The sequence below is a fragment of the Polyodon spathula genome, chromosome 2, assembly GCF_017654505.1.
Source record: "Polyodon spathula isolate WHYD16114869_AA chromosome 2, ASM1765450v1, whole genome shotgun sequence".
NCBI lineage: Eukaryota > Metazoa > Chordata > Actinopteri > Acipenseriformes > Polyodontidae > Polyodon > Polyodon spathula.
Window position 1 is genome coordinate 44,260,253 of NC_054535.1, and position 18,235 is coordinate 44,278,487.

At 38.6% G+C, this 18,235-nt stretch overlaps 1 protein-coding gene across 2 annotated transcripts in view; it reads right to left on the reverse strand.

Annotated features, from left to right (window-relative positions):
* Positions 1 to 7,597: 7,597 nt before the first annotated feature.
* Positions 7,598 to 18,235, reverse strand: part of LOC121296973 (ATP-binding cassette sub-family E member 1) — a 33,570-nt gene continuing 22,932 nt past the window's right edge. For both annotated transcript variants that reach the window (XM_041222959.1, XM_041222965.1), the window contains exons 8-18: positions 18,129 to 18,225; positions 15,047 to 15,136; positions 14,760 to 14,881; positions 12,541 to 12,762; positions 12,273 to 12,332; positions 9,987 to 10,045; positions 9,783 to 9,893; positions 9,242 to 9,384; positions 9,001 to 9,123; positions 8,615 to 8,726; positions 7,598 to 8,079 (exon numbers count right to left, since the gene is read on the reverse strand). In XM_041222959.1, the coding sequence (XP_041078893.1) occupies positions 8,032 to 8,079; positions 8,615 to 8,726; positions 9,001 to 9,123; positions 9,242 to 9,384; positions 9,783 to 9,893; positions 9,987 to 10,045; positions 12,273 to 12,332; positions 12,541 to 12,762; positions 14,760 to 14,881; positions 15,047 to 15,136; positions 18,129 to 18,225 (1,187 nt within the window). In that variant the 3' untranslated portion in view covers positions 7,598 to 8,031. The remainder of the gene's footprint in view (positions 8,080 to 8,614; positions 8,727 to 9,000; positions 9,124 to 9,241; positions 9,385 to 9,782; positions 9,894 to 9,986; positions 10,046 to 12,272; positions 12,333 to 12,540; positions 12,763 to 14,759; positions 14,882 to 15,046; positions 15,137 to 18,128; positions 18,226 to 18,235) is intronic.

Genomic DNA, 18,235 nt, shown 5'->3' on the forward strand with positions numbered 1-18,235 from the left:
TTAGAAAATCTGTAAACACTAAGCAGCTGAGAAGTCTGTATCTATCTTCAGTTTACTTTTATCTTGTGCTGCCCTTGCATACAGACTCGCTGGCATTCTGGTTAATTTAAAACCAAGCCTTTTTTTGTGTGCAAAGATTGGCTGTAGACGAGTATTTCTTTACAACTTGCATGCCAGCACCGATACTCAAGAGCCTGTTCAGAATCTACAAAGGTTCACAGATTTACAAAAAAACATTAATGTGGCAGCCTTACTGATTTATGTAGTATATAGGAAACTTAAAGCAGTTTGTAAAAGCTGGTTAATCCCAGTTTAAACTGAAGGAGATTGGAAGCAGAATTAATGGAAACCGGGAGGGGTAATAATTACCAATCAACTTTTTAAACAATTGTTAATTTGAATTTACATTTTACTGTTCAGTTAATGTTTAAAAGTTATTGTGCTGGTAAATATCTTCTAGATATGTTCCTTTGTATTATGCTGAATGTTAATGGTTAAAATTAGAAACTTGATTGGTACTGGAGCATTAATGGTTTAGCCAAGGTTTAGTGTAAAGCTCCCCAGTCTTAATGGTCTATACCTGGGACTGTATTTTTCACTGTAAAAAAAGGCTTACCTGAAACACAGTAAATGCTAAATTGTACCGTACTTTTATGTCCAAGATGAAAATCTAAGTTAAAACTAACTGGACAGAGTGATCTTAAGCAGAAGTATTTTTGATATGTGATGCAGCCAGTGTGCTCAATCATTAACTGGAAGCAAATTGAACCACCTGCCACCCTCCTAAATGTAGTGTAACAGGCAGTGCGTCAATAAGGCAAATGCTTGTTGTATTTATTTTTAAGGGATAGAAAATATGTATTGCAGTATTCTTTCAGAAATTGGAATTTTCATGGGGAACTACATATTACACAGCAAGGGGTAAATTTCATAGAAGTGTGATAACCGTGAAAAAAAAAAAATACACCCTTATCTATACCTGATAAAACCCATGCTGGAAGATGTATTAAGCAGACAAGACCTGGCTTGCTATTTAAAGTCCTTCCCTTTGACTCGGATTAAAAAAAAAAAAAAAAAAAAAGAGGTTAACTAATGCATCCTGGTTTTACTCTTCATCCTGGGGCATAAACATGAGCAGCAACAGACATACTGAGTTCTGGACTGCTTCATTCTGAGACACCTGTTGCGTCAGCTGTTGATTTGGTGATTCACAGGATCTTCTTACTGCTTCAAAATAAAATCCCTGTTGATGTGAGCAGCAGAGGCAGACAAGTTAAGGACAGACAGACGAGGACAACGGGCTGTTTTGTGGCTGACGTTATTTTAAATCGTAGTTTGAACTGTTATTTTTATGTTTTTATTGGTGGTATTGTTTTAAAAATGTGTTCTTTCAAGCTGAATTCTAATAGAATTCTGGACTGCTTCAGCTGCTGATTTGTTATTCACAGGATCTTCTACTTAATACTGCTTCAAAGTAAAATCCTCCCTGTTGGTGAGAGCGGCAGCGAAAGTGGCAGACAAGTTAAGGACAGACGGACCAGGATACTGGATGTTCTGTGGTGTTGTCTTGTGCTAAAACAGCTCTGAACTCTCCTTAGGCCTGGTTCAACATTATTACCAGCAGGAGCAGGTATAGCTAGAGGCTGAATTCACATGAGGCCTAACTAACAATATGGAATTAACTTTAACTTTCCTGGGTTTTATTACTTGGATTTTGGGTTTTACTTAGTTGAATTAACAATGTATTTATTTATATTGGTCTGTTTTTGGTATTGCTGTGTTCACTACTTTGGCTGTTGTTGTTTTGGCTACCTTTTAGGTCCTACACCTCTGAGAATAGCCAACCCAATACCCAACCCAGTTCCTACAGGTTTTCCACTAAATCAAGTATTTTAATGGATTTTACTCATTCTCTTTATACTGGCTAACCAGTATCAATCAGTCTGACACTTTTTACTTCACATCCATTGTACGCTCTCACCCAATACTATTCATACATGCTTTAAGGTTACTTAGTGGGGACATCCATCCTAACCCAGGACCTTCTCAGTATCTTAATATGTCTGGATTCCTTTCTAATGCTAGGAGAACAGTTAACAAAGTTGATCACTTCCATTTATGGTTTAAATACCAACCCAGTCATCCAATTGGTATTGCTATTACTGAAACTTGGTTGGATGAGAATATTAAGGACTGAGTGGTCCATCTTCTAATTATATAAACTACAGGGTCGATAGGAATAGAAGGGGTGGAGGCATCTTACTGTTTGTACACAATAGTGCCTCTCCAAGGTTAAGATCAGACATTCCCAGCAATGGCTGTGATTGTTTTGGGTTGAAATGAAATTGGGTTTGAAGACGATGCTTCCGGGTGTCTATCACAGGCCCCCCTTCAGTAAACTCATTACCATTGTTGTATTCTAGTTAAGGCTTCACATTTTATGTCCAGTGATTGTGAGCTGTTACTGGTTGGTGATTTTAATGGTAACTTATTAGACAGATCATTTCACTCAACAGATCTTTTTAAATAGCCTAGACTGTTTAGGTCTGTGCCAGCTTGTTAGTCAGCCTACTCGTATTAACACATCTGGGGCTGCTTTAATTGACTATGCTTGTAGCTCAAATGTCATTGTTTTTTTTTTTTCCATTTATTTCAGCTGAAGCTCCATTGGACTCTTCTAATTATAGTATAATTAAGCTGAGTTTTTACATATCTTCTCCAGCACTCTCGAGCAATCCTTCTGAGTCTATAAATTGGCTGATTGGGCTAATGAGCTGTTAAGTAACTTGCCATTCCCCACCTGGGTTTCCTCATGTTGAGGATTCCTGGGCTAAATGTAGCTACTATTATTTAGACATTGTGAAACATTCCATCCAAACTAATGATAAATTGTACTGCATTTTCTAAACCATGGTTGTCTGCTGAACTTCTTATAAAAAGCATTAGGGTTAAAAGTAGATTATTTAGATGGGCCAAACAACTCGATACACCCATTGCTTAAGAAGCTTTCGTACTTACAGAAATAAACTGACTAGCTTACAAAAGAAAGCCAAAAGTGAATGATTTACATCTTTACAAGTTTGGTAAGACCTATTTTAGAGTACAACTGTTTTGTCTGGCCCCATTTAAAAAATACAATGCTAAGAAGCTTGAGTCTGTGCAACAGCGTGCTTGTAGGGTTGTATTGAAGGACTGGAATTGGCATTCTACTTACGATAACCTTAGTCGCTATCCTCTTCAACCATTAAGTGGCAGAAGGTCCTATTTTATTCTCGTTCAGTTCGCTGTGTTATACCTCTGTCAGCAAGTGCTTGGAATACTCCTCTCTGGTTTTAAAACTGCTGTTCAGTGTAATCTGTGTTTGAGGTGAACTTGTTTTTAAATATCTGTATCTGTATCTTTTAACATTTGTGTATTGTATGTATACATGTGTAGGTTGCATGTGTTTTTATTGCTATTGCTTGGATGTGTAATTGTTGTATTGTTTATTATTGAATGTGGTCTACTTTGGTCTCTCTTTGTATTAGTGCTGCACTATTGAGATGTACCTGGGCTGGCACTGTGGGCACAAAGTGAAGAAAAAAAAAAAAACGCAACATGCAACAATTTCAAAGGTTTTACTGAGTTACAGTTCATATAAGGAAATCAGTCAATTGAAGTAAATTCATTAGGCCCTACTCTATGGATTTCACATCACTGGGAATACAGATATGCATCTGTTGGTCACAGATACCTTTTAAAAAAAAAAAAAAAAAAAAAAAGGTAATTGCATGGATCAAAAAACCACCAGAAATGGTGTGACCACCATTTCTGTCATGCAGCGCGACACATCTCCTTCGCATAGAATTGATCAGGCTGTTGCTTGTGGCCTGTGGAATGTTGTCCCACTCCTCTTCAATGGCTGTGCGAAGTTGCTGGATAGTGGCGGGAACTGGAACATGCTGTCGTACACGTCGATCCAGAGCATCCCAAACATACTCAATGGGTGGCATATCTGGTGAGTATGCAGACCATAGAAGAACTGGGACATTGTCAGCTTCTAGGAATTGTGTACTGAGCCTTGTGACATGTGGCCGTGTATTATCATGCTGAAACGTGAGGTGATGGTGGCGGATGAATGGCATGACAATGGGCCTCAGGATCTTGTCACAGTATCTCTGAGCATTCAAATTGCCATTGATAAGATGCAATTGTGTTCGTTGTCCATAGCTTATGCCTGCCCATACCATAACCCCACCGCCACCATGGGGCACGCTGAAGGAAAATGAAGACCAAAGAGCATTCTACGGAAGTTAGAGATAAAGTAATACAAATGCATAGATTAGGAAAAGGGTACAAAATAATCTAAGTGTTTGGATATCCCAGTGAGCACAGTTGGATCAATAATCAGGAAGTGGAAGCTGCATCACACCACCCAGGCACTGCCAAGAAAAGGCCGTCCCGCAAAACTCAGCGCTCAAACAAGACTTGTGAGAGAAGCCAGACAGGCCAACAATCACTTTGAAGGAGCTACAGAGTTCAGTGGCTGGGAGTGGAGTAATGGTGCACCAGTTAACCATATCAAGAGCTCTGCATAACACTGGCCTGTATGGGAGGGTGGCAAGAAAGAAGCCATTACTCAAAAGGTACCATCTGAAAGCACCTCTGGAGTTTGGCAGAAAGCATGAGAGTGACCCAGCTGCGATGTGGGAAAAGGTTTTGTGGTCAGATGAGACCAAGATAGAGCTTTTTGGCCAAAACTCAAAGCGCTATGTGTGGCGCAAACCTAACACGGTCCATGCCTCAAGACACACCATCCCTACAGTGAAGTATGGTGGTGGCAGCATCATGCTGTGGGGATGCTTCTCATCAGCAGGGACTGGGCATCTTGTTACAATTGAAGAAAGAATGGATGGAGCAAAGTACAGGAAAATACTACAAGATAATCTGCTTCAGTCCGCTAAACAACTGAAGCTTGGGAGGAAATTCACCTTTCAACAGGATAATGTTCCCAAGCACAAGGCCAAAACAACACTGGAGTGGCTCAAGAACAAAAAGTGAATGTCCTACAGTGGCCCAGTCAAAGTCCTGACCTCAATCCCATTGAGAATCTGTGGCACTGTTTGAAAACTGCGGTCCACAAGCATCGTCCAACCAAGCTGAACAACCTGGAGCAAATCTGCCAAGAAGAATGGGCCAAAATCACTCCGACACTGTGTGCAAAGCTGGTACACACTTACCCCAAAAGACTTAAAGCTGTTATTGCAGTGAAAGGTGGCTCTATCAAATATTAATGTGTGGGGGTTGAATGCTTATGCAAGCAAGATATTTCAGTTTTTTATTTTTCTTAAAAATATTTCCCCAACATAAAACCAATGTCACCTTACAATAATTGATTTGGAGTTTCAGTGTTTTAAAAAAAAAAAAAAAAAAAAAAACGAACAGAACGAAATTTCAATGTACCATATGTAATTCAGTAATATGAGAGAATTGGTCAGGGGTCTGAATACTTTTGCAAGGCACGGTATGTGTGTGTGTGTGTGTGTGTGTGTGTGTGTGTATATATATATATATATATATATATATATATATATATATATATATATATATATATATATATATATACACACACACACACAGTACTGTGCAAAAGTTTTAGGCAGGTGTGAAAAAATGCTGTAAAGTAAGAATGCTTTCAAAAATAAACATGTTAATAGATTATATCTATCAATTAACTAAATGCAAGGTGAGTGAACAGAAGTGTGGTGTGACCAACCTTTGCTTTCAAAACAACACCAATTCTTCTAGGTACACTTGCACCAAGTCAGGGATTTTGTAGGCATAGAGTCAGGTGTATGATTAAACAATTATACCAAACAGGTTCTAATGATCATCAATTCAATATGTAGGTTGAAACACAACCATTAACTGAAACTGAAACAGAAACAGCTGTGTAGGAGGAATAAAACTGGGTGAGGAACAGCCAAACTCAGCTAACAAGGTGAGGTTGCTGAAGAGTTTACTGTCAAAAGTCATACACCATGGCAAGATTGAGCACAGCAACAAGACACAAGGTAGTTATACTGCATCAGCAAGGTCTCTCCCAGGCAGAAATTTCAAGGCAGACAGGGATTTCCAGATGTGCTGTCCAAGCTCTTTTGAAGAATCACAAAGAAACGGGCAACGTTGAGGACTGTAGACGCAGTGGTCGGCCAAGGAAACTTACTGCAGCAGATGAAAGACACATCATGCTTACTTCCCTTTGCAATCGGAAGATGTCCAGCAATGCCATCAGCTCAGAATTGGCAGAAAACAGTGGGACCCTGGTACACCCATCTACTGTCCGGAGAAGTCTTGTCAGAAATTTGAAATATTTAGCTGTAGCAGAAGGCAGTTTGTTCGCCGAAGGGCTGGAGAGTGGTACACGAATGAGTGTCTGCAGGCAACAGTGAAGCATGGTGGAGATTCTTTGCAAGTTTGGGGCTGCATTTCTGCAAATGGAGTTGGAATTTGGTCAGAATTAATGGTCTCCCCAATGCTGAGAAGTACAGGCAGATACTTATCCATCATACAATACCACCAGGGAGGCATCTGATTGGCCCCAAATTTACTCTGCAGCATGACGACGACCCCAAACATACAGCAAAAGTCATTAAGAATTATCTTCAGCGTAAATGAGAACAAGTCCTGGAAGCGATGGTATGATCAACATCATTGAGTCTGTGTAGGATTACATGAAGACAGAGAAGCAACTGAGGCTGCCTAAATCCAGAACTGTGGTTAGTTCTCCAAGATGTTTGGGCCAACCTACCTGCAGAGTTCCTTCAAAAATTGTGTGCAAGTGTACCTAGAAAAATTGCTGCTGTTTTGAAGGCAAAGGGTGGTCACACCAGATATTGACTGATGTAGATTTCTTCTGTTCACTCACTTTGCATTTTGTTAATTGATAAATATAAACTATTACCATGTCTATTTTTGAAAGCATTCTTACTTTACAGCATTTTTTCACACCTGCCTAAAACTTTTGCACAGTACTGTGTGTGTGTGTGTATATATATATATATATATATATATATTATATATATATATATATAGATATATATATATATTAGTTCCTCCTCAAGCAAAAGCAAATGAATGAGTAATTTGTGCAAACAAAACCCCAAAACATTACAATAACGTGTTTTTAAATTGCTATACCTTATGCAAGGTTTGGGGAATTTAATATTTAATATTTAAAACATAACTGAACAGTTAAATAAATCTAAATGTTTCAAGTTCCTCGTGTTATCTGCTCCTTACTCAACCCTCAAGTGTCAGAATTCACCCGGCATGTCTGCTGGAGGGCACTTGTTATTGTTCAGCTCTCCTGGCAGTTTATCAGTCATGTTTACTGCACCAATTCCAATAGCATCTGGTGTCTCCAGGATAAAAAGGCACGACTGGTTAAGGAAACACGTTTTCCTTGATCCCAGCAGTAAACTGTGAAAGAGTTCTTCATATACTTAAGTAGGACTCATTTTTAAATCCGCTATATACATGAAGGTTAATTCTTCAGAGTAAAGAAATAAAGGCCCACAAAATCATTTTAGGTAAAAAGAAAAAACAAACACATCAGTCACTTTTCCTTTTAAATTTATTTTCTTTTTTTAATTCCCTTTAAAATAAACGTCAGGTTACGGTTCTTGCCGATCGTCATTCCACATCATACTACGCACACACACTCCGCTGTGTTGTCAAGAACATTTCTAACCTATCCTGTTTTCCCAGTACGGGAAAGAGATAATATACATAAAGTCTGAATAAAAAGTGTATGTCAGTTTATAATGGCATTGGACCAGAAGCCTAGAAAATGTGAGAATTGAACAACTTCTTTTCCTCAATTCCCTACAGTACATTTCAGTCAAAATGTGGTGGTGGCCCCAATCTACTGGAAAAAACACATATCTGCTGGATAGAAAGATGGAATTTGTGGTGCTTACTGTCAGATATGGACATGCTATGCAGACTAACATGAATGCATTTATTTCTCTCGCTTTGCAAGGAATAGGTTTAGTCATCCAAGAAAAAGTAATTTCCACTTTTCTTCTGCTCGACATCCTGTTTAAGAAAAGGGGAAATTAAGAGTTAAATATTGCAGAATTTATAACTTCTAATTTAAAAATAATGTATTTGTCAGGAAAGTCAACACAACTGAATCTTTTTGAAAGGCATATTTGTGTGCTTTTTTCATTGTTAGTGGTCTGTTATTTTTACTGTGAACAACTCTGTAAGGCCAGGAAATGAACAGCATTATTTTGTACTGCACCAATGTGGGCAGTTACCATTCCAGAAACCTGTTTTTCAGTCATAAAATACACAACAAATATCCCACCCAGTTATTTGCCACTGATTCTAAATGTATAAGGCTGTATTAAAATCTTATTCTTAAACAGGGGATGTGATCTAGTTTGGGATGCTAAGTTATTATGTCAAGGTGGGTGAGTGGGATAAAAATTCAATCCCCAAGCACCACAACTAGCACGAGTGGTCCCACACTTAGTAGGATGCTGAATAAGCGGAACATTTACTTAGCTACTTTGTTGCTCTAATTCAGTGGGGCTCTATAGTACGTTACCCCCAAAATGCATTTTACCTTGATAGAATTCATCTTGTTGATTCTTGGTCTGAAGTTGTTTGGATCTCTCCTGAAGGTGATCTCCAGCTGTCCTAAGAACTTGTTCATTCCAGCGAGTAGTGTCTGTGGCCTGTAATTTACAAAGCACAGAGTAAAACATTAGAAAATTAGTCAACATTAGAAAATAATCAATTAGAAATAGGGGTTCTGTTTTTTAGTTTTTATTAAATTGTATTTTTCGGTGCTTGTTATCTGATTGAGTTTTATGTAAAATCTCTCCTCTCTCTCCCTCTCGGATTTTGTTTTTGATACACTGTATGAAATTAGAGTTTGTGGTTACTTCCAAAATGCTTGTTTTTTTTCCTGTCAAAACATGTACAGTAGTGAATCACCCAGTCCCTTACATATTGGCAGCTGTGCTCCTGGATGGAATACCGTCAAACACAATCACACGATCTGCCAGATAGGTCGCCATTATAAAATCGTGCTCTACCACAAAGGCAGTTTTCTTCGCATGGAGGATGAAACTAAGAGAACAGGAAGAAAAAGTATAAATTGAGATGTCACTCAAAATGCCCTGTCAGTGATCTAGCACAAACCAAAGATATAAAAAACAAAGCAAAAAATGCTGTTCACAGCACTTACCGCTTGATGACTCTGGCAGCTATGAGACGCTGCTCTGAGTCCAAGTATGCTGAGGGCTCATCAATCAGGTAGACGTCTGCCGGCTTTCCTAAACAAAGGGCCAGAGCTACACGCTGCAATTCACCTCCAGATAGATTCTGGACCTGCAAAAACAGAAAAGAGATTTAAAATATTTAAATATTTGTTCAATTTCATTAAATACCTGTTTTAAAAAAAAAAAAACTTAGACTATTTTGCTGCTATGTCTAGATAGAGCACAAACTTTGTAAAACTTTCTAACAAAGTGCCAGAATCACACTGGTTCCAGAACATAGTTGTTAGGCTGAGGGTGCAAAAAAAGGATGGTAAAAAGTTCACGATATTGGTTAGCGAGAATGGTTTTAACAGGTAAGGAATATAAGTAAATCAGAATTATCTGACTTTGAGCTATCAAAGTTTGAGTTAAGTTTACAGTCTGTCGTGCATCACAAATCTAGGTCACACTGGCACAGGTAATCAATGATGACTCCAGTGTAGAATTAAACACACATTATAAACTTACATCTTGATCAATAACGTTTTCTATCTGCAAGGGTTTCATGACATCAGTTACAAACTGCGGATGAGTGTACGCATCTCTGATCTTCTCATGAAGCAGCTGGCGGACACTTCCCTACAAAGAAAGACCACAAGCAATTCATGAACAATTCTGTTGATTAAAGCTGAAGTATTAAGTGTTTGGTTACACTGAAAATGCACTTCTTACTTTAAACTTGGGGCTGATCTTCTGTGGTTTGTAGCTCACATTCAGAACTGGTACTTCCCCTGTACGATAAAAGAGAGATAAGCAAGGTATGCAAGACAAAAATCAGGGATGAGACTCCATAGCAGCTTTAAGCTGCAGCTTAAACCTCTGCTGTGTGGCTCAATAAAACAAACAGTGGCTCTGACGTCTATGCAGTTGTAGTTATTTCTATCCCCACAATTACTAACAGTTCATAACCAATGCCCAAGCATAGTTCCAGCAAAAACAGACCAGCAGTTCACAAGATAATGGCCCTCAAAATCACAAATCACCAGCAATGAGAATAAGTCAGTTACCTATATTAACAATATGTGAAGTAACTTCTTTTAACAAACAATACAAAATTGTATTAAATTCAGGCTAGTTGTTCCTAAGAGAAAAACTTAATTAACTTAAGTATTTAACACTATGAGTGTATTGGCCATACAGTGGTTTGCAGAAGTATTCACCCCCTACCAATAATGTCACATTTTGTTGAATTACAAATAATCTATGCAGTTTTTCAGACAAACTTTTTTATTCAAAGCTGTAGTGGTTAAACTGAACACTGTTATATGAGGAGGAAGTTAAATGTCAGCAAAAAATTTACAAAATGAAATTTACAGGTTGCATAAGTATTCAGCCCCTTAAGTCAGTACTTGGTAGAAGCACCTTTTGCAGCAATTACTGCTATGAGTCTTTTTGGATAGGTCTCTACTAGCTTTGCACAGTTGGATGGTGAAATATTTGCCCATTCTTCACAGGAATATTGCTCCAGTTCTGATAAATTTGTTGGGGATCGTTGATGGACTGCAATCTTCAAGTCTCGCCATACATTTTTCAATTGGATTCAAGTCAGGACTTTGACTCGACCACTCAAGAACATTAATTCTCTTCTTGGTTCAACCATTCCAGAGTGGCTTTGGCTTTGTGCTTCGGGTTATTGTCCTGCTGAAATGTGAATTTCCTCCCCAAAGTCAGAGTCTTGGCTGACCGACTCAAACAGGTTTTCCTCAAGGATTCGCCTGTACTTTGCACCATCCATTCTCCCCTCTATCCTGACAAGCTTCCCAGTTTCTGCTGAAGAGAAGCATCCCCATAATATGATGCTGCCACCACTGTGCTTGACAGTTGTGATGGTGTTGACTGGGTGTTGGGCTTGCGCCAGACGTAACGCTTGGAATTTAGACCAAAAAGTTCAATTTTTGTCTTGTCTGACCACAAAACCTTTTTCCACATGTCTGCAGTATCATCTACATGATTTTTTCGCAAACTCCATACGTGCTTTAAGATGAGGCTTTTTGAGTAATGGCTTCTTTCTTGCCACCCGTCCATACAGGCCAGCTTTATGTAGGGACTGGTTTATCGTTGATGTGTGAACACTGACTCCCATCTCAGACACAGAACTTTGCAGATCTCTCAAGGTCATTGTTGGCTTCAGAGTCACATCCTGAACAAGTTTCCTGCTTGCCCGGCTGCTCAGTTTGGGAGGGCGACCTGATCTGGGTAGTGTCTGGGTGGTATGATGCATCTTCCACTTCTTAATGATGGACTTCACTGTGCTGAGAGGGATAATCAGCGCCTTTGAAATGTTCTTGTACCCTTCTCCTGCTCTGTGCCTCTCTACCACTTTATCTCTGACTTGTTTCGAAAGCTCCTAGGTCTTCATGGTAGCTTTGTTGGATCACTATGTGAGTTGCAGCTTGAAAGTCTTTATATACCTGAGTTAAACCACTTTGAGTACACACGGGCTGAAACCATATCACTGATTCTGTGACCTTTCAAACAAATCAATTGCACCTGAACTGATTTAGGGCTGCAGTAGCAAAGGGGTTGAATACTTTTGCAACTGAGATTAATCTGTTTTTCTCTGTAAATCTTACTTATTTTGATAAACATTAATTTTGGACTAATTTAAAATTTAAAGTCTAATTTGAAAGCCCCGTGGAGTATGCTCAGGTGCCAAGAAAATGTGAAAAAAAAAAAATACATCTGCAAACCACTGTATATAACCACAAGCATTTCTGAAACATTGAGAAAGACTGCTACAGAATAGTATCAGCTGGTTTCACAGGCCCTGACAAACATTAACTTTGGACTACCTAAAGTTATTGGAGGTAATGTAGTCCAAGATTAGTTCTAATCAGGGTCTGTGAAACCAGCTTTATAAAAGTTCTTTTGAGTACTGCTAAATCACTGTTAAATTGCACAATAATGCACATCCCAGAACCATACTCAAACACCAAAAAAAAAAATAATTCTACCTACCTCCTTCATCAGGTTTAAGTCTTCCAGCCAGCATTCTGATGAATGTTGTTTTACCGGTTCCTGAAAAACAGTTGAGTCCAAGATTTAATACGAGAATTAATACAATAGTCTTTTTTTTTTTAAATTATGTTTTTTAATGTAGTACCTAGTCAATGCCAACAAGTTCATATGCTAGGGCTAGATTGACAAAACTTAGCATTTTGTTTGGTTAGTTTTTTTCGCTTCAGGATTGTATTTGTCCGATGAGGCAGTAAATACCAGAGCTTACCGTTCTCCCCCAACATGACCATGATTTCCGAGTCCGTGAACTCCCCTTCGATGATCTCCAGTTCAAAGTCCCCCATCTGCTTCTTCATCCGGGGGTACTGGTACCTGCACATCTTCGTGATCTCCTCCTCATTAGCTGTCTCTGCCACCTTGAAAACCAGAGAGGTTTCTCTAAACCGCAGGTTCTCTGTCGGGACATATCCATCCAGGAAGATATTGATACCTGGAGCATGGAGACAAAGCCACTGGTTAGATGTATGGTTTACCTGTATCATTACTGCTAATCATTTTTACCACTTCTACTAATACCACCACCACAACTGTGTAGTAAAGTCCATAATAAAGCCACATGTAAATAAGAAATGATCTTGAACAAGTGACGCCCCTTTGATTAAAACAAATTTAATTTTAAAATAATAATTTGTTTTATAGCTCAGCAACCATCTATGTAGCATTGAACTGTTAGAAGGGCACTTGAAGAATATACAACAATGGTGTTAAAGTGTTATGTCACAGAGCACTGAAATTGCTGAAAAAACTGTTAAGCAGAGTTACCACATGATGAGCTGCATATTCTCACAACTTCCACTGCTACCCTTAAGCCTAGCGGGGCAATATGTCTCCCTACTTTAAATGAAGTTGCATTAACTTGCAGCAGCTGTCTGTATAAAAGGCAGCTTGGTGCACAGCACAGACATGTTGACCTGGGAACAGCAAATAAGACTTGTACGCCTTTATTATGCCAACAAGGGCACTGTTGCTTTGAGATCACATTGACAGGATTTAAGAATCCTGCAAGATCCTTGTCTTCCAAGGTCACAGTGAAGCTTACGTTACCATGGCTCAACTCTGTCTACCACGTTTCAATAGACTTCTCTACCCCACTGCACTTTTGTCCCTGAATGACTGTATAACTAGGGGTCTACCTAAATCGCGATTTTGAGGAAATGGCGAAATTAACCCCTTTTAGGGGGCAATGCATATGGACAAGTACGGAGAAGGAAAAGAAAACAAAAAACTTGTATAAGTGAACTACTGTACAATGCAAGCGACGTAAACTATATATCTCCCCCTTCTGTAGATAGCCCTTTTTATTCCTTCGCTGTCCTGTGTGCATTGCACTTAAGTAAAAAACAAACAAAAAAAACGTCAAATAACATTTACAAAAAAAATTCTCGACAGCGGTTAACATTCTTGTTTACTATTCAAATGACAACAAAGTTTTAATTAGCCTATCAGGGTGTCTTTACTGCTTTTCTGTGACCTGTAATGTGCAGTTGGGGGTGGGACAAAGTTGGTGCTGCATTTAGGTTGCTAAAATCTAGTTTTCAGCATTGGAGGTAAAATATTAGAAATGGACGACATTTTTCTTTGTATATTTCAGCTGATGATCATTTCAAGACATTTCCCAAAGAAACTGTACATGCAGATTGAGGTAATTGTTTTGCATATCTTAATGTGTCTTTGGAGAAAATACGATCGATAGCTATTTAGTTTCAGAATCACACATTAAACAAAAGGCTACACAGAGGCTGCTGAACAGAACGTAAAATAAACAGCTTTCAGAAAACAAACTGGAAAGTCAGCCCAGACAAAAAGTATTCCTGTCTACAAATTAAATCAGCACTGCAACTATCTAGCACTCGTTTCAACCTGCTACTTACTTTTTCGCAGTTGGAATTTTACACCTGAATAGGCATGTTTTCTGTGTTTTGACTCGGTACTAACAAAATAAATTACTGGAAGGGACAAATAACATGACAACGAACGTGCTGCATACATTGCCTTTATTAAAAAGTATGCCAGATGCCCTTGGGTAACCAAGTTTTGAGGCTGTTTCTAATTCATTTCCACAGCTGTGTAACTCGGCAAAGCTTTGCCTTAACATCCAACCAGTTCAGTGGTTGGAAGTTAAGTAAAACGTGCAGTCTCAATGTATGGGCAAATCAACTGCAGGGGGATGCTGCATGCTTGCCTTTAACAAATGACTGCACTCTGTTTTACTAAGGAAGCATGTATCACTATTTTTATGCTTTATAGTGTTATGAAATACTGTCTACTTAGGTTTATTTAATGTTTAAACAGGTCCGCGAAATCCTAGTTTTATTCCGCAACCTACCCATGAAAAATAGGTAAATTTACTGCGAGTCAAGTAGACCTCTATTTACAACCACCCATTAAATCACAGCTAATACTGCAACAACTGGAAAGATGTCTTACCTTCCCGAACGCTGAAAGGCATGGTGACCACTCCATAGGCGCTTGGCACTCCATACAGACAGCAGATGAAGTCAGACAGGTAGTCCAACACACTCAAGTCATGCTCTACTACTATAATATATCTTGGGAGAAAAAAAAAAAAAAAAATAGGAAAAGAACTTAGTACTGCAAATATTGTTTTTCACGACACACCACTTTGATTTAATTTTAATGGCCCCTCCAGATAACTTAAAAAGCTCTGGTGACAGTGCACCTGTTAATTAAAGACTAAAATCTAACAAACCTACCTGTCTGGGCTAATCAAGGACCGTATGGTGATGGCAGCTTTCAAACGCTGCTTCACATCCAGGTAACTGGACGGCTCATCGAACATGAAACTGCAAGAAAAAACAATACATTGTTCATAAATACATATGTATTTCAAAAGGCCTACATAGGAAATCCTAGTAATAAATTAACCCTTAGCTGTCCATTTATTCAGCGCTTGTCAGGCGCGTCAGGTCCAATTTATTTCCACACGCGCTGTTTAAAATGTATTTTTTTCCCCCCCAGAGTTAGACAGGTTTAAAAGGCACTGCATAGCAAAAGAACACTCAGTACTGCATCTCCAGCCAAGCCCCACCCCTTGTTCGCTGTGTTTTTCACATACCTCTTCATAGACGTGCATACTGATAAATCCTCTCCTGATCACTCGTTTTATCACCAAACTCCTCAATAGTGCAATCCAAGTCATTATTTTATTACTATAACATCTCAAAAAGCTCTGCAAATGTCTGATATTCTTTGAGTGCTGGATACGGAAGCAGCTGTCTTCTTTGTTTGTGTCCGCCCCCCCTTTTTTTTCGGCTTCTCTCGGCTGCTATCGGTCTCACTCTGTCACTGAAAAGTTTTTTCATCTTTTTCCGGAGAAAAAACGACTAGAGACCTGTGCTTGACGTCTTTTTGATGATGTCGGTCAGGGTCCGACATAGGAACGCAAAGGGTTAAATGGATGTTACATTTTTCTAAAGAAGGTACAAATCGGTATAGGTTGTTAACCTGTTAGTGAGAAAAACTAGTCTTTTTGTTAACCTGTTAGTGAGAAAACTAGTGAGGTGGGGTGTGACAAGGGTCCAAAAAAAAAAAAAAAAAAAATCTGTGATATATATATATATACATTCCAGGTAATTTACATTGTAGGTTATAACCCTATATATATATATATATATATATATATATATATATATATATATATATATATATATATATATATAAAAATTATTTTTTTAACCCTTTCGATCAGGTAAACATTCCACCTGTTTGAGGTCTGACTGACATTACGTACCTTCATAAACAGCTGAGAATCTGGAGATTAAGTTTTCACTCTATGATGAAATATACCCTACAATTACCTAATTTTAATGTAAAAATGTACTTAAGAATTAATTTCTCTTTAGAAAATGTGTAATTTATTGATATCCTACCTAAAAACTGTAACAATATCAGTGGTAGCCACAACTGTCAGGAACTAGGATCAGAAAGAATTTTATAAATACCGTGTCTGGTTTTCATTTTACACCAAATTGTTTGATGGGTGTGTAATGTGAAGACGTTCGTCATCAGACAGATCTGTCAACTCATCAACACTTTCTGTAAAAAAAAATGTTGTTTCTTTCGGTTCAGTCAGCATTCTTGGTTATGTAAAGCACATGCTGTCCAGTAATGCTGTGCTTTAAAATCATAGTACGGTCGCCATTGCTTAGAATGGGCATGTTTGTGTTAACGGGATTCACCGATGGACAGTATAAATTCCCACACAATAACCTGACATTCCAAATGTTACCCAATCCCCAGTACAGCAATCAAAACAAACAAGCATGTATGCGGTAAAAATCTTTCTTAAGACTCTAATTACACCAATAGAAAAGATGTATTAAAATCTATGAATGTAATACAAAGTGCAAAAAAGTAATGCAAGTGCAGAAATGTGCAGTACAGGCAGGCCATATTACTGCAGATTGTTTCCAGCAAAGAACTCTGAGATATGCACCTGGACGGTCTGTTTTTGTAGTACGGACGGCAAACTTTCGGCTTTTAAAAAAAATATCCTAATTCGGCTCACTATCCAGATGCAGCTCCATAGCACGCCGTGGTGTTACAAGCGCAGCACGCACGCTTACGTCATCGGTGTCTGTTTCAGGCAGAGCGTCCTGGTCGCCAAGGTGACACAGCTGAGAATTCTTCTTGACATCTCCACTGGTATTGTCAGAATTTCAGTTTCGGTTGTATTTCTGTCAGCACTCTCCTCCTCAACTGCAGAAACCTCAGCTTTTTTTTTGAAGCAAAATTGCATTGCTTGGTGACTGACAGAGTTCCAAGCATGCTTTAGCAAGCGCACAGCATTTACACAGAATTTCTTTGCTGATGCTCATCGTTTTTCTCTTTCCAGCCACGCTTGCTGTTGCAGTCATTGCTGTTTTTTTCAAACTGTAAACCCGACACTGCGTACTGGGATTAAATAACCAAGGTACAGTACAGGGGTAATCGCTCAGTAACGAGCTGCAAACAGCTAATTCATCGATGTCAAGCTTTTACTACAGTAAAGTTCTGCCTTTTGTATTGAAATCTATGTGAACAGCAAGGTAACGAGGTGAAAGCATCTGATTGGTGGATTAGTAACAGCAAGTACTACAGTATAAGCAGTGCGTTTGTATTTACATCTATGTGAATGACACATAACGAGATCCAAACAGCTGAGTTTGCACAAAACACATGGTGTGCTTAACATGATATAAACGACGCCTTTGTTATTGAAATCAATGGGAATGGCAAACGCTATTTGTCTGACAAACATCTGCCCGAAACAACCCTGTACGGTGTAAGTGGTGGATACTGTATATACAGTAATCAAAACCTAAAACCTAAGATACTGAAAGGCAGCACCTCTTAATAAAAGGTATTTCTATTGACCTGGGGCTTTAGTGAAATGCATTTTGATTGGAGAGTGATCTGTGATCCTATGAATATTTCACTAGTTTAAAAAAAATAACAAAAAAACAAAACACAACCTCACTCATCTAGCTTTCTATCTATTTAATTTTACTTTCATTTTGAAAGTATATAAAATCATCCCTGAACGTCTTAAAATGGGCATCCAACGTCACCATTACATCATCGTTCAAATAAGAATGATTTCTAGCTGTGTCTTAGCAGAAGGGTTAAGCAAAAGGTATACAGAAGCCAAGCCAGATATCCCTAGAGGTCCGTCTAGGAACTTGAAATAAAGATGCACAAAGCTTCTGTACTAGAATTATTTTTGGAGTGGCTATTGGAATGTGTCTACTGAGTGCTTCTCTGGCCTTCCAATATTACAGAACTAAAATAACTCACATGTCTGCTCTCTGAATGCACACCACAGCGCAGGCAAACCGCTGCAGCTCTCCTCCTGACAGGTCCTCCACATTCCTGTCCCTTAAATGAGTCAGGTCTTCAAAAAA